The 12,641-nt window shown below is 37.6% G+C and overlaps 1 protein-coding gene across 1 annotated transcript in view; it reads right to left on the bottom strand.

The window, feature by feature from the left end:
• Positions 1 to 2,698: 2,698 nt before the first annotated feature.
• LOC108665177 (rho GTPase-activating protein 7) overlaps positions 2,699 to 12,641 on the bottom strand; it is a 63,144-nt gene continuing 53,201 nt past the window's right edge. Inside the window, exons 9-20 of the mRNA XM_018151905.2 lie at positions 12,014 to 12,151; positions 10,678 to 10,816; positions 10,340 to 10,474; positions 9,775 to 9,991; positions 9,111 to 9,306; positions 8,443 to 8,573; positions 7,876 to 8,046; positions 7,347 to 7,588; positions 6,757 to 6,909; positions 6,486 to 6,611; positions 5,628 to 5,813; positions 2,699 to 5,397 (exon numbers count right to left, since the gene is read on the bottom strand). Coding sequence (XP_018007394.1) covers positions 5,283 to 5,397; positions 5,628 to 5,813; positions 6,486 to 6,611; positions 6,757 to 6,909; positions 7,347 to 7,588; positions 7,876 to 8,046; positions 8,443 to 8,573; positions 9,111 to 9,306; positions 9,775 to 9,991; positions 10,340 to 10,474; positions 10,678 to 10,816; positions 12,014 to 12,151 — 1,949 coding nt within the window. The 3' untranslated portion in view covers positions 2,699 to 5,282. The remainder of the gene's footprint in view (positions 5,398 to 5,627; positions 5,814 to 6,485; positions 6,612 to 6,756; positions 6,910 to 7,346; positions 7,589 to 7,875; positions 8,047 to 8,442; positions 8,574 to 9,110; positions 9,307 to 9,774; positions 9,992 to 10,339; positions 10,475 to 10,677; positions 10,817 to 12,013; positions 12,152 to 12,641) is intronic.

Genomic DNA, 12,641 nt, shown 5'->3' with positions numbered 1-12,641 from the left:
ACAAAACACCTGTTTCTGTGATTACTTGCTTAAATCTATTACCAAGTGCGTTATCAGATATATTCTCGGTTACATCAAACAAATGGCGTCTGTTCAAGTATTTACTTGTTTGCATCAGTTACTAGACATCAGTAATGCACTAATTTCTCTCATCAAACACTACGCAGTTGGTGGAGATGGAATTTTAAATATCGCTTATCACGTACCATCCAAATATTTTTCTAGCAATTAGGATTCATTCTTTTAATATTTATTTAGTGACATCGGTTACCGCCCACTTATTTCATTCTTGGTTACATTAATTTTGCGGGATATTACCGCCTTTCAGGGATTCCTTTTAAACTCTCTAGCAAATATTTTGAATCGTAGATGGTCGTTATCTCCCAAATTACCAACTCAATCACAAACTACCTAAATTCGTACCTACTCAATCCCTCCCCCTTACACATTAACTGAACCATAATCGTAAATTTTTAGTTTATCTGTATATATACTGTGTGTGTGATAGGTGGTGTATTTTAAATGGTATATTTACGTTAATATTGAGACAGCGTTATTCATCCCGTATGTTTCAAAAATATGATTTTATTTTGTTATTTGCCATGTTGTATTGTTCAAACCATGAATCATATAATCAAGGACTATTTATACATCATGAATAATACTATGAATAATTTTGGATACATTTACCAAAATTTTGTCACAATAAATGAGCAGACGAATTAATTTTTCCTTGCTCCGCCGTTTCTACTTGGCTTTTCGCTTGGTTGCAGTCAGTCACGTAGCCACCAGCCCATTCATAGGAACCCGTCGTAGCGTTGCCTGGCAGTCGCCGTTCCAAGCGCGCACGAGAGCCAAGGTGAGAAGCCAGCCCCCAGCCGCCCCAAGATCAACGTGCTTTTTTTAAAGCCTCGAGCGCTGCAGTTCATTCTAAAAGGGACACTCCTTGCAATATGGTGGCCGACTGGTCGGACCGGTATTTGTTTGCCGAGTCCTTTTTATCTGGCCAGGTTCGAAGTGGTGTTATTTGTCCACTCTCAGCGTAAACACACCAACTTCATTCACGTCTACAACTTGAGTGAGTGTCAGGCCTCAGTATTTGTGTCTGTCACGTTACACTGCAACTGCGTATGTCTCCGGAATAATTTTGAATTTCCTTGCAGTTACATTTTCCCCTCCTATTCCAAAATACTGTCTATTCTATTTAAATGACTATGCTTGAAGCATATTATCAGATAACATTTCAGCAGCATGCGGTAACAGGTATCGCTAAGTTGCGCAACTTACAATGTAAATAAATTATTTTCCGTTTTTTAATCATAATCTATAAGACATCCTAATTAGTTTTTCAGTCAATTATGTATCCTGGAATAGATCGAATATTCACCCGTTCATTTCATACATGAAACCATAATTTTTATATTTTATACAGTGTAAGTAAACATTAGTCGAGAGACTTGAATGAACCGATGGGAGCTATCATGAAATAGTAACAGAGGAAGAAGATGTCTTCGCAACAATTTGAGAATAATTCGTATTGCTCGATTGAATTTTACTAAATGTTACATATTCCTAGATTTTTAGGTGGTTGTAAGTTGTCTGCCACTATCATGATATCCACTTGAACATGAGTTGTTGATATTATTATATATTAGTGCATGACCTCATGAATGAAATGTTGGGGCATATACGCGGCCGGCGTTGCGAGTATCCCCACTTGGTGCAGATTCATTCATGTGTTCCGAACCATTCATCTCGGCCTAGCATGAAGTTGAACTTGCAACCCCAGGGTCAGTCTTAGCCCAAAACATCGCACACCCTCGCAAGAGGCGACCTTTAGCTCTCGAACTTGCTTCCCATTCATAAATTTCTGGTCAAGTTCATCTCCTTGCATGCAGTTACTCGCTCTCTTCTCATTTGATAATATCTTTTGTCTCGTTTCCAAGAGTTAAAATCATAAATTGATCTTCATAACCCGATGATGAGTGATCATCGTTTCACAAGGCCTTACTTTTATCACTAAATTTACTGTGAGAATCATGAAGTGAATGCGGCTGCAAGACTCACGAGTGCTATGCGCTGGCTCGTCCTTCCCATTGAAGGCTGGCTTGCCAAGAGCTGCCAAACGCCTCCACGCGAAGGCTGGGCCAAACCACCCGGCCATTAGTTCTCTAGGCGCCCAGCACAAGAGTTATCTACCTTGTCGAGCAAAACGTTTGGGATATAATAAATTCCTATAGACTGAAACTGCATGGCTCATTTATGAAATTTTTCATCATCTCTTTGATGATAATAGGAAAAAAATTTATCGCCTTGAAGTTGCTCGCTGGGGCACTGTTGTTCATTGTTGGTCACATTCTTCCTAATATTCATCACGAAATTTTTCTGAATCTTGGATTATTTGCGTGAAAATGAGGGCTATCAAATACATTCTAAAGATTTGAGCAATTGACGGTTTCAAGACACAGCAAAATTTACGTTGGAAATCGAATCGCCAAAAAATATTCGATAATTTTTATACTCCAAGTCAAAAGCTGTTGTAAATAATTTTCAAAATAATGAAAACCAGATTCTTAGTTTTTGCAACTCTCGGGCGTCTTTTCAATGGAGTGAATGAATTGGAAATACCATGATTCTGGACCCCACATGGACAGACATTAAATGATGCACTTCAAAATCATAGGTAAATTAAATGCGATTAGGTATGAAGATTATGTATTGCGGAGAAGAGTTGGTCGAATCACGAACAGACAAAAAAACTAAAATCCGTTCAATATATTCAAAAAATATAGCAGCAAGGTGAGTTAGCGAAAAATGAAATAAATAGCCAATATGGTAATTTCAGTAAAAGGATCAGGTCTGGACTAAGGTGACATTCATAAGTGATAGAGCTTTTACTAATGCTCAGTTAATGAGCATATTTCTTGACAGCATAGACTAATCAAATATACCAAGGTACCAAATTTAATTTTTTTTTTCAATAATCAAACAATTCAGTAGATATCCTAAATCTGGTCATACAACAGTAACGATAAAGTGATGAAATTGTAAGAAGTATGTAACAAAAATAAAATGGTATTTACACAGATATATCTATTACTATCGAGGTAAAAATTACCCAAAATTGAGACTAGGAATGTAGACATCATACAAAATACACTGGCAATGTTCTGTCTAATAATTCTTTTCACAACAAACATGATGCACAAATTCCAAGCTCACTTTTAGCCAAATCACCCGCGTGGAACAACTACATAGCAAATCTTGGTCCAAAAAGCAACTTGCTATTAACCAGTATTGAAATGGTTCAATTCTTCCATAAACTATTGATAAACATTTACTTTGAGCACCAAAGCGCTATTTCTTTAATTGACGAACCACATGCATAGAATAGAGCATTGTTGTTCAACGCTTTTAAAATGAAATAACATCAGTTCTAAATGATTGGTCTTTCGTCTGTCGGAAACCCTAACACTGAATAGTTCAATGGATTTCGTAAATAAAAAACTTTTCCATGCATTTTTGACTCTAACCTAACGATGCTCACGCCAACAGATGTCATTCAACTTTACAAAATGCTCGTGGAATGTAAGTATTATTCTGATAAGTTTAATACAATTACACAGCAATTGTTTGTATGGTCTGACAACATGAAAGTTATTCTTTTCGGTGATATTAAACATCAACGTAAGCGGTAATCAAGGGTCTGGGTCCAGTCGATCAAAAGAGTAATAAATGTACGCATGTTACTAACACGTCATTTACTACGCGACATCAAGTAGAAATATAAACATCATTACTTTTGATATAAAGGGAAGACACACAGATTGCAGGAGCAAAGAACTCGACTAAGGTTATGAAAGTGTCATCTCATGAGATGCAACAACAGTCGATACTCTATTGGGGTCTGCCCAGTACATGCATCGTAAGACGCACAACAATATTGTCAGCAATAGATGAACTGATGCACATGAAACCTCCATGTTTAAATTGAACACTAAGTTCTTGCTGACCTTAACTTTTTGCTGATGAATTTACGGACAATTTTAAAGATGAGCTACGCAAACACGCGATCTCGCTGAAGACACGAGTCGAATATGTCAACCACTTTCGTACGCGATAACATCATTTAGAAATCGATGCGAGACGAAATCTCGCTCCTCACGCAGGTTCGTAACAACTTCTAATCTATAAAGACGTACACACTAGTTATCTGTACACTGTATTTCTCCAGTGATTTACAAGTTCACAGGTTTTCTTAAAAGTTTTATACCATAAAACAAACGTTTATCTTATTAATTAAATGCTGACTAGCGAAGCTGCAACGGAACAGCTCTGGGGCAAGAAATGCACAGTCGTTTCTAAGACGCAACCACAAAGGATTCATCCATATATAGACATAATCACGGCAATTCATGAGTCTCAAGTAGGGGAAAAATTCAAATTGTAAACTGTAAGCCAGATTAAGAAAGACTTCAGGAATCTACAGTAAATAGGCCAACTCTGGAATGGATTCAATTGACGTTTTACAAGCATGAACATGAATAAAATAAGGAGAACAAAGTGATACAATAAAGGATAGATTGGCAGCATCTGGAAGGCCTGCAACTAATGCTTTGCTCAATCACAACTAATATCTTGATAACGCTGAAGTAGATCTGCACTGAAACGCTCGTCTCACGTTTCTAGGTCATACTGATTTTTTCTGAAATTCTTGATTTTCAGCACGGAGTAGAAAATTGAATGTGAAGCCAGTGTTTTTATGAGAATGAGCAGACACTAAGCATCACAAAAATAGTTTTTTGTCGGTTGTGTGCAATTTAAGCTGGCTATTCTTAGAACGAACATAACCGCTTGTGGAGCGTCGAGTTTTGTAAGTACCGGTAGTTCAAACGCAAATATCGTGTCTCATTGCACACTCAATACTAAAATCCCTAGTATTTTAGTTATGGTAAAAGAACGTTCACACTGCAATGATAAATGGACTGTCAAATCCCACTCCATTCCTTTTCACAAGTTATGACAAAATCCGCATGGTACATTATAATTATGCAGAAAAAAATTTCAGACGCAGGCAAAGAAAAGTTACGCAATATGATGGCACGCTTCAGGTAACTCAAGTATATTATTTGATCCCGAAATTTGTTTTAAATTCTTCAAAATTACTCGTAGCCAAGGCTTACGATAGACATGATTGATTGAACACTGGCATTGCGTTAAAAATATATATTTTCTGGCACACAGGAATGTTGTTCTTAAACTCAGCGATCGGTAAACCGGTGCTAAACTTTGCTCTCAGGCCCCTCAGCGAAATGCTTGAAGCTGTCGCGCAAACGAGCGATTTTTCTCGCTGCGAGAGCGCCGTACGATTTGTTGTACCATTCAGGGGACCTTCCTCTGTTAGATAAAAAAATAGTGAAATGATTAACATTTTCCAATAGGGCATGGTGCTACGTAATGTTAGAAAAAGATATTTATTCTGTAATTTTTGAACAAACAGAGACAATACCAGATGAATGCTAAAAAGTGCAAACATGGAGCGACAACGATTCCGGTTTACTCTTCTACGATGTCATTATTTCATTTTTTTTTCAGCCAAATCGAGTATAAATTCTGAAAAAACAAACCTGAGATCAATCCTGGACACGTGCGTGACTCTGGACTTGCCGCTGCCGCAGGGCTGGATGAAGTAGCGCGACACGAGCACCACGCCGCGCGTGCAGCCGTCCACGAGGCGGGCGTCTGGATGCTCCACTGAGGTCTCCACCAGAGCGCAGGCTCCCCCTACGCGGCCCATGTCACTGCGCCAACATCTGAGTAACATGCTTAATTTAGTAAGTCTGTCTCGAGAAAACCAAGAGGCCTTATTGCTTTCATTTCCCAAACAGAGAATAGGAGAATTCAACACGAAAACTTGATGTTAATGTTCGCTTCACGTCAGTTCCTTACCACGAATTGAAATGTCGGCCGATGTATAAACTTTTCCTTACACTCATTGGAGTAAAAACTTTCATTCATACGCATTACACACAAATTTCGGCAAGGAATAACATATTTCCTAATAAATAATTGCGTCTCGTACGTCAAGCTCCAGGTGAGAGTTCAAATTAAGGTATACATTTATGCAATGCGAAAATGAAAATTTTATCGGTGATCTTGTTTTAGTGGATGAAATTTCCGTAACGAAGGCAGTTTGTAACCAGATGGTAAAAAAATTAGAATTTGTATTTAACTCGGCCTAGAATAGTCTACCATAAATTGTTTTCTTAAAATGATCCATTTGAAAACATACATTTCTGAGTATCTATATAATTTGTGTCGTTTAAATGAATCGTTCTTAATACTATGGAAATGGTAATCACAAAAAATTTTTGTGGTAAATCATTTTTACATCAAATATTAGGCGTAAGGGGGAAGAAAAAACTTCAAGGAATTTGTAATAACTTCTTTCCTATTTTGAAACATTTCTATCAACTGACTTGTACCTTAGCACGCAGAAATCATTGTGTGGCTTTGGTGGCATGGACTTTGTTATGAACTGCAGCACGTCCGACTGATGGTCGAGTCTTGCGATGACTCTCCATCTCACCAGACTGTCGTCCCACACGTGCCTGCCAACACCGAGTAATAAGGAACAGGTTCCATACAAAATAATGAAAATCCGAAAACTGACTGGATGACAGAACAACGACGGAATTTTTCGAGGCTATTCAACGGCATTAATGTGCAAATAGTTATTGCCACTTCTTCTTGTACCTTTCGCGCAGAACTCTGGTGAGCAGTTCAGCGGGAGGTGCCTCTACTTCAGTGGTGACTTTCCATAACCTCAAGGGGTGACCATCGCCCACCTTCCTATATATCACCTCAACGTCGGGGTCGGGAGACATAATTGACACGTATCCACGATTCCTGCTCAGCATAAGGTAATTATTAAACCTCGTATGCAAGTGGAAATCGAATTTGGATAATCGATCTCATGCAGTGAACGGTGTTAGGGAATAGTACTTATTTGTATTGATTAGTAATTGACATTTTAGGTATAGTTACAATTATTCAATTTTTCTTTTGGGGTTTTCCGGACTATAGGTTTTCCTTCTTTCTGCGATTCAATTCATGTTTTAGAGACTATTCGGTGCAGACTACACGGCACAATGCAATTGTACAATACGTATTGATCAAATGTATTTATGCATATTCGATGTGCAATAATGAAGAGAAACCTTTGCACGATATAGTGTTCACATCGGAAACAGACATAATCCTCCAGCAACGGTGGTGTTCTGTACCGTTGCTGTTTTTTTTTCATAATGCGACTCAATCTGCAGGATTGCGAGCACATCACTCACTTTTCCTTGACTTCCTTAACAAGCGCCGCTATACAAGAGTCCATATACGCGGCCCAGTCTGAGCTGTGTTGTGTCACGGCGGTCTTATCTCCCGTCTCTTGCCCGTCCTCCGTGGTGGTGTGGTGCGATGGATAAGTGGAAGACAGGCCTAAATCTTCCACATGCAGAGGCTGGCTATTTTCCAGGTAAGTGAAGGATATTTTACTTAATGTCTCCGCCCTGACGAAGTCAATTTCTGAAACCTGCACAGTCATGAATCGATTAAACAAAAAATAAGGAATAAAAATACAGGAGTTAGTAGAAACAAAAATTTTAAAGACTGCTTAATTTGGTAAAACTTTGGCATAACCAATATTCCTTAGGAAACTGACAGAGTAAAATATGATATTTATATTATTTGTGCCTGTACGGTCAAAGTTCAATGTTAGTGTATAATACTATACATATATGACAATAATGAAAAATCATTTAACTAATGTAAATAATAGACGTCGAATATATAACAAGGCATTTTTTTTGAACAGTTTACCTGCTGTATCATGGCTTGGAGACACACGTGCGCGGCTTTATTGTCGTTCAAGTCTTTCTGCTCGGGCGTTCCGCTCGTGTTCTTTCTTCTCAGCGGACTTGCACCAACTCCACCAATACATAAATGGAACAGCGAAGGTGCAAGACACACAGCCAGATTACTAGCCGTCATCTACAGAACCATAACAATATTTCAGGAATGAAATGGTCAGGTGAATATGATTTACATTATTAGTAATTACATATAAGATATGTAAGAAATAACTAAATTGTACGCTCAAATGTTTTCATCATGTCATATTAATACAATTCCATTTCCAACGGATTCTAATTGAAACGAGCCAATAAAATGCATGATTGCCAGATGGTAACCAGAACGAAACAACTTGTAATAAAAACCAAAAGTAACTTTATGGTCGGCAAATGCATATAATATGGATCGTGCTATGTCGCTTTATCGTGCTATTATTGCTTTATTATGGGTTACTTTCTGCAAGAAATCAATCCCATGACACATGAAAGCAAAATGAAAACTTAGTAAACACAAAAATAAAAAACTTGAAAATACCTGATTAAGGCTTGAATTATCTGCTATTTTGGCCAGGAAAGTCAGAAGCGTCATGAGGGCTTCTCTGTTCTCATCAGGCATCATCAAGAGCCCGCACTGTACCGCCTCCAAGCGATCAGCTTCTGGGAGATCTGCAGACGATAAAATCAATTAACACTTGTCAAAAAACTTCCTGTTGATTTGAATACGCAGAGTGAAGACAACGAACAGACAGTTAAATATCGTCCACAGAAATCCTTTAATTACCACGACATAAATTCCAGCAGTTGTGACCTAGTGTCCTAAGTAACCACAATGCGAGGTCTTAGAATTATTGAACTAACACACATTAGTCTTCTTGGTTCTGTAACAAATAATAACCTGATAACCATGCACAAACAGATTTAATGACGATATACAGTAGTTGGGTCAAAAATTCGGAGATCTGGGGTTAAAACACTCACCAAAAATGTAAACTCAAAAATTAATGAATATTTTTAAAACTTTTTTACCGCTCATTATTCAGTATTTAAAATTTTTATTTCTATTTATTCATTATACCAAACTTCTTAATAATTAGATAATTTTGTCGCCACTTATTTTCATATTTGCTTTTATTGATTCATTTATCTTTCATGAAAATAATCGTTTTGGTTATTCTGAGCTCGACGAATCAATTCACGACTTACAATGAAAAATAGCGAGGAAAAGTTCAGAGATTTTGTTGGTGAGGAGAACTTCAGGGAGCTCTCTGAAGTAGGTCTTGACCATGTCTGCGACGTCGTAAGCACCGTAGGTCGTAAAGTCCACCGTCTCCCCTTGGTCAATTAGCTCTCTAAGTTTTTGTATACGGGAGCGCACGCCGGGTTTGCGGAAAAGTCCCACCTGTAAATATTACTTTCTTGTTAAAAATGTAGTTCCTAGTCAATATTTGTTTAAATAAGAAAATTATATCGGAAATTAAACTCTTGTAAGCATTTAAATTATATAATTATTGCAGTAACTTGTTGAATTTCATTATTTTAATACGGTGCATCGTGACTATTTTGTTATCTTTTCATCAAGTTTTCCAGTTCCGATAATTTCAAAAAAAATTCAACACAGTTTACGGAAGAAATGTGGATATAGTCTGGCAATTGTTCAAGTTCCGGAAATAGTGACAACTTTTCAACACAAATGCGTATTTCATATTTGCTAGTGCCGAAAATTTCGAAAATACGAGAAGAATGTAACCATTTATTTTTTGTGACATATATTGTTTACGAATGATTCTTTTGATAAGATACATAGTTTAAAATGATCGCGTATCATGCGTATACCATTATAATAATTTGAACATTCAATTGAGCATACCTGGTCAGAACATGACTTGTGCAGGTAGCTGAGAGCTTCCATGATGACCGGCGGCAGCGGGTAGCCCGTTTTACGTTGAGTGACGTGAAGGCTCACACCGAAGACTGCAGGAGAAGTCTTGGCGTCGGAAGGCCTGAGCCTCTTTAACATGAACTTGGGAAGCTCCCAGTTCCATGACGGACGAGAGGGGCAGTGGTGTTCCATGAGGGCAGTCAACCTGCCCGTGCAGATAAAGTAGTATACAGAAATTATTGCAGAAACAAATGATGACATGAAATTATCATAGGCATGAAAATAGATATCCGGTCAAATTCCTCAAAAGTAATCGACTAACAACTTGTGGCAATATAAGTGTCTTTTAATTCCATCGTGTCGACCATTATAGAAAATGGTCTTGTGAGTTTCCTTCTAATTATTAGATTTAAATAGAGTAAAGTATAATTTTGATTTGATAACAGTGATACTAAACTGAAGCTTTCGATTCAAGAATATTTTTTCAGAAATTTGGTAATTCATTAGCAAAAGATATATTTCAATAATATTTATGCTGATCTGCAAACATTACCTCAACAAGGCTCGTTTCTTAAGTATGAGCAGTTGTCCGGCACTAAAGTGCGAGATGGGCATGCCCTTGTCGCAGGAGTATGTCGAACGTCGGCTGCCGCTGTTGAAGCTGTGCCAACGGTCCACAGTGTTTCTTCTGCTGAATAGCAACCAGCGTTAAACTAAATATTATAATTTTAAAGTAAATGAAATATAAGCAACGCAAACTTAAGCGGGCTAATTAATTGAGTTTGATTTTAAAAGTTTTTAGTTCCAGGATCAAATGGCGTTGAAGTAATACATAAGTTATCATACGTTTGTCAGAGATACAAATTAGAGACAATGATTGATATGACTCGCCTCTTGGGTTGCAGCACGTCGAGATGCTGTGCCGCGGAGACGACGAAGGCAAGCTCGTGGTCGGCCGGTGAGAGAGAGTCGCGACTGTCAGCAGGGAAGCCCTCGCTGCTGCCTGAACCTTCTCTTGCACTTTTCAAACCTGAGAAATATCAAAAATGAGTACGGTACCCTATCATTTCATAACACAGAAGCAAAATTTTCACACATTCATAAAATTAAAAAATTAATCATATTTATGACAATTTAAGGTTTAAGGGGAGCGTCTACCCTAAAATTGAAAATTTTCACTTTTTCGGTTTTTATACTCATTTTAAAGCTGACATTCTGCCCTATCCAACGGTACCACTGCCATATCTGTACGTTTATTTATGCGTTCACGACAGATCATGAAAGGGAGGGGGGTGGGGTAGTTCTTTAACAAATTGAATGGGAGGAAATTCGCTGCGAGCACTTTAAATAGAGTGTCTGCTTGAAGTGCATCTTAGTTACCCGCCTGGCGTCGTATGAGGAGGTGTGCATGCAGTCGCTCCCACCATCCTTGACTTGAATCAAGCTCCAGTAACGTTTAGTTTCGTATCCTTGCTACATTGAGTGCCTATTCTGATGCGCGCGGGACTTTGACGGGCTCTACTGAAAAGTTAACTTATTGTCACTGCAAACCTATCTCCTCCTAGAGTTTTTAAGCTACATCAATGAGACATATACCATTCGATTAGAAAATGAAAGATCTACAAACTTCACTTTGTCGTTTTTCCAATTTCGTTATTATTCGGATTTTATTTTGCAAAAAGTGGGGGAGGGCGGGGGTAAAATCGAAAAATTTCGAAAAATATCGGAAAAAATGCTCCCACACCCACAAAAATGAGAAATCCAAAAAACCGCTAAGTGACGTTTGTAGATATGGTCTTTACGCATCGAATGATACGTGTCTCGATGTTGTAGCTTGGAAATCCTAGGAGGAGATAGATTTCTACAGTACCCCCTTTTTTGGCCGTTTTCTAAGAATTTCACGTTTTCTTTCATTTTTTCGAAAAATTCACACGAACAAAAATGTCTTAGAATTCTGTTCTACATATATGTACCAAGTTTCAGAGTGATCCGTCTGTGAATAGCCGAGATAAATTTTACCCTAGACGCTCCCCTTAAAAATTAAGAAATAATGTGACATCGAAAGCAGCAATATAACTAAGATAAACATCAGGATAAATACCACCATGGCCAAAAAATTAATGATCTTAACAATTTTTCAAAAAACAATTTGGTTTAATGTGGTGCACATTCTTCAGTGAATTGTTGTTCATTAAATAAAAAAGTTGTCAAACTTGCGTATATATACCTGAGTGCATGGTGACGTCAGGCTGGTATTCATGGTAGCTCTTATTGCAGATGATGATGGGCACGTTGTCGTATATGGAATGACGCTCTTCGTCCCCAGAGCTCGCTGGAGGCAGCGGCGAGCAGCTCATGCTCTTGTCTGATGAAATCATTTGCCTTCATTAAGCCTTTAATGTTACCAACAAATGTACATGCAACAGATTAAAAATCAATTAATCGAAACTAAAATCATTTCGGCATGTTTCGTTTATTCTGCTCGGAATTGAAGGAACTTTAAAAAAGCAACAACAGCCGGAACTCACGGTTTACAGGAATTATTTTCAAAGATTGTTCATATTGTTTAAATTATTTTTGAAATACTAAAATTTTACCATTTTTAGCGTCAAGTGCAACCAGATGAGTAATCATTTATAGGTTTCGATGGGCAGTAGCTTCATAGTCCTAAATAGGTAGCTTAAATAAATGTATGTAACTATATAAAGGAATCCAAGAACCATTTAATAAACGTCTGCACTTCAGAATATCAGATTTTTTGATGAATAATTTGAATCATTGTATCTTTTTATAAATGAGTTAACAAATATGGCACAGAAAAATACTGCATTTAGGTAATTTTACATGAAACTATA

Source organism: Hyalella azteca, unplaced genomic scaffold (genome assembly GCF_000764305.2).
Source record: "Hyalella azteca isolate HAZT.00-mixed unplaced genomic scaffold, Hazt_2.0.2 contig9044, whole genome shotgun sequence".
NCBI classification, from domain to species: Eukaryota; Metazoa; Arthropoda; class Malacostraca; order Amphipoda; family Hyalellidae; genus Hyalella; species Hyalella azteca.
This window is presented reverse-complemented; position numbering and strand designations above follow the sequence as displayed.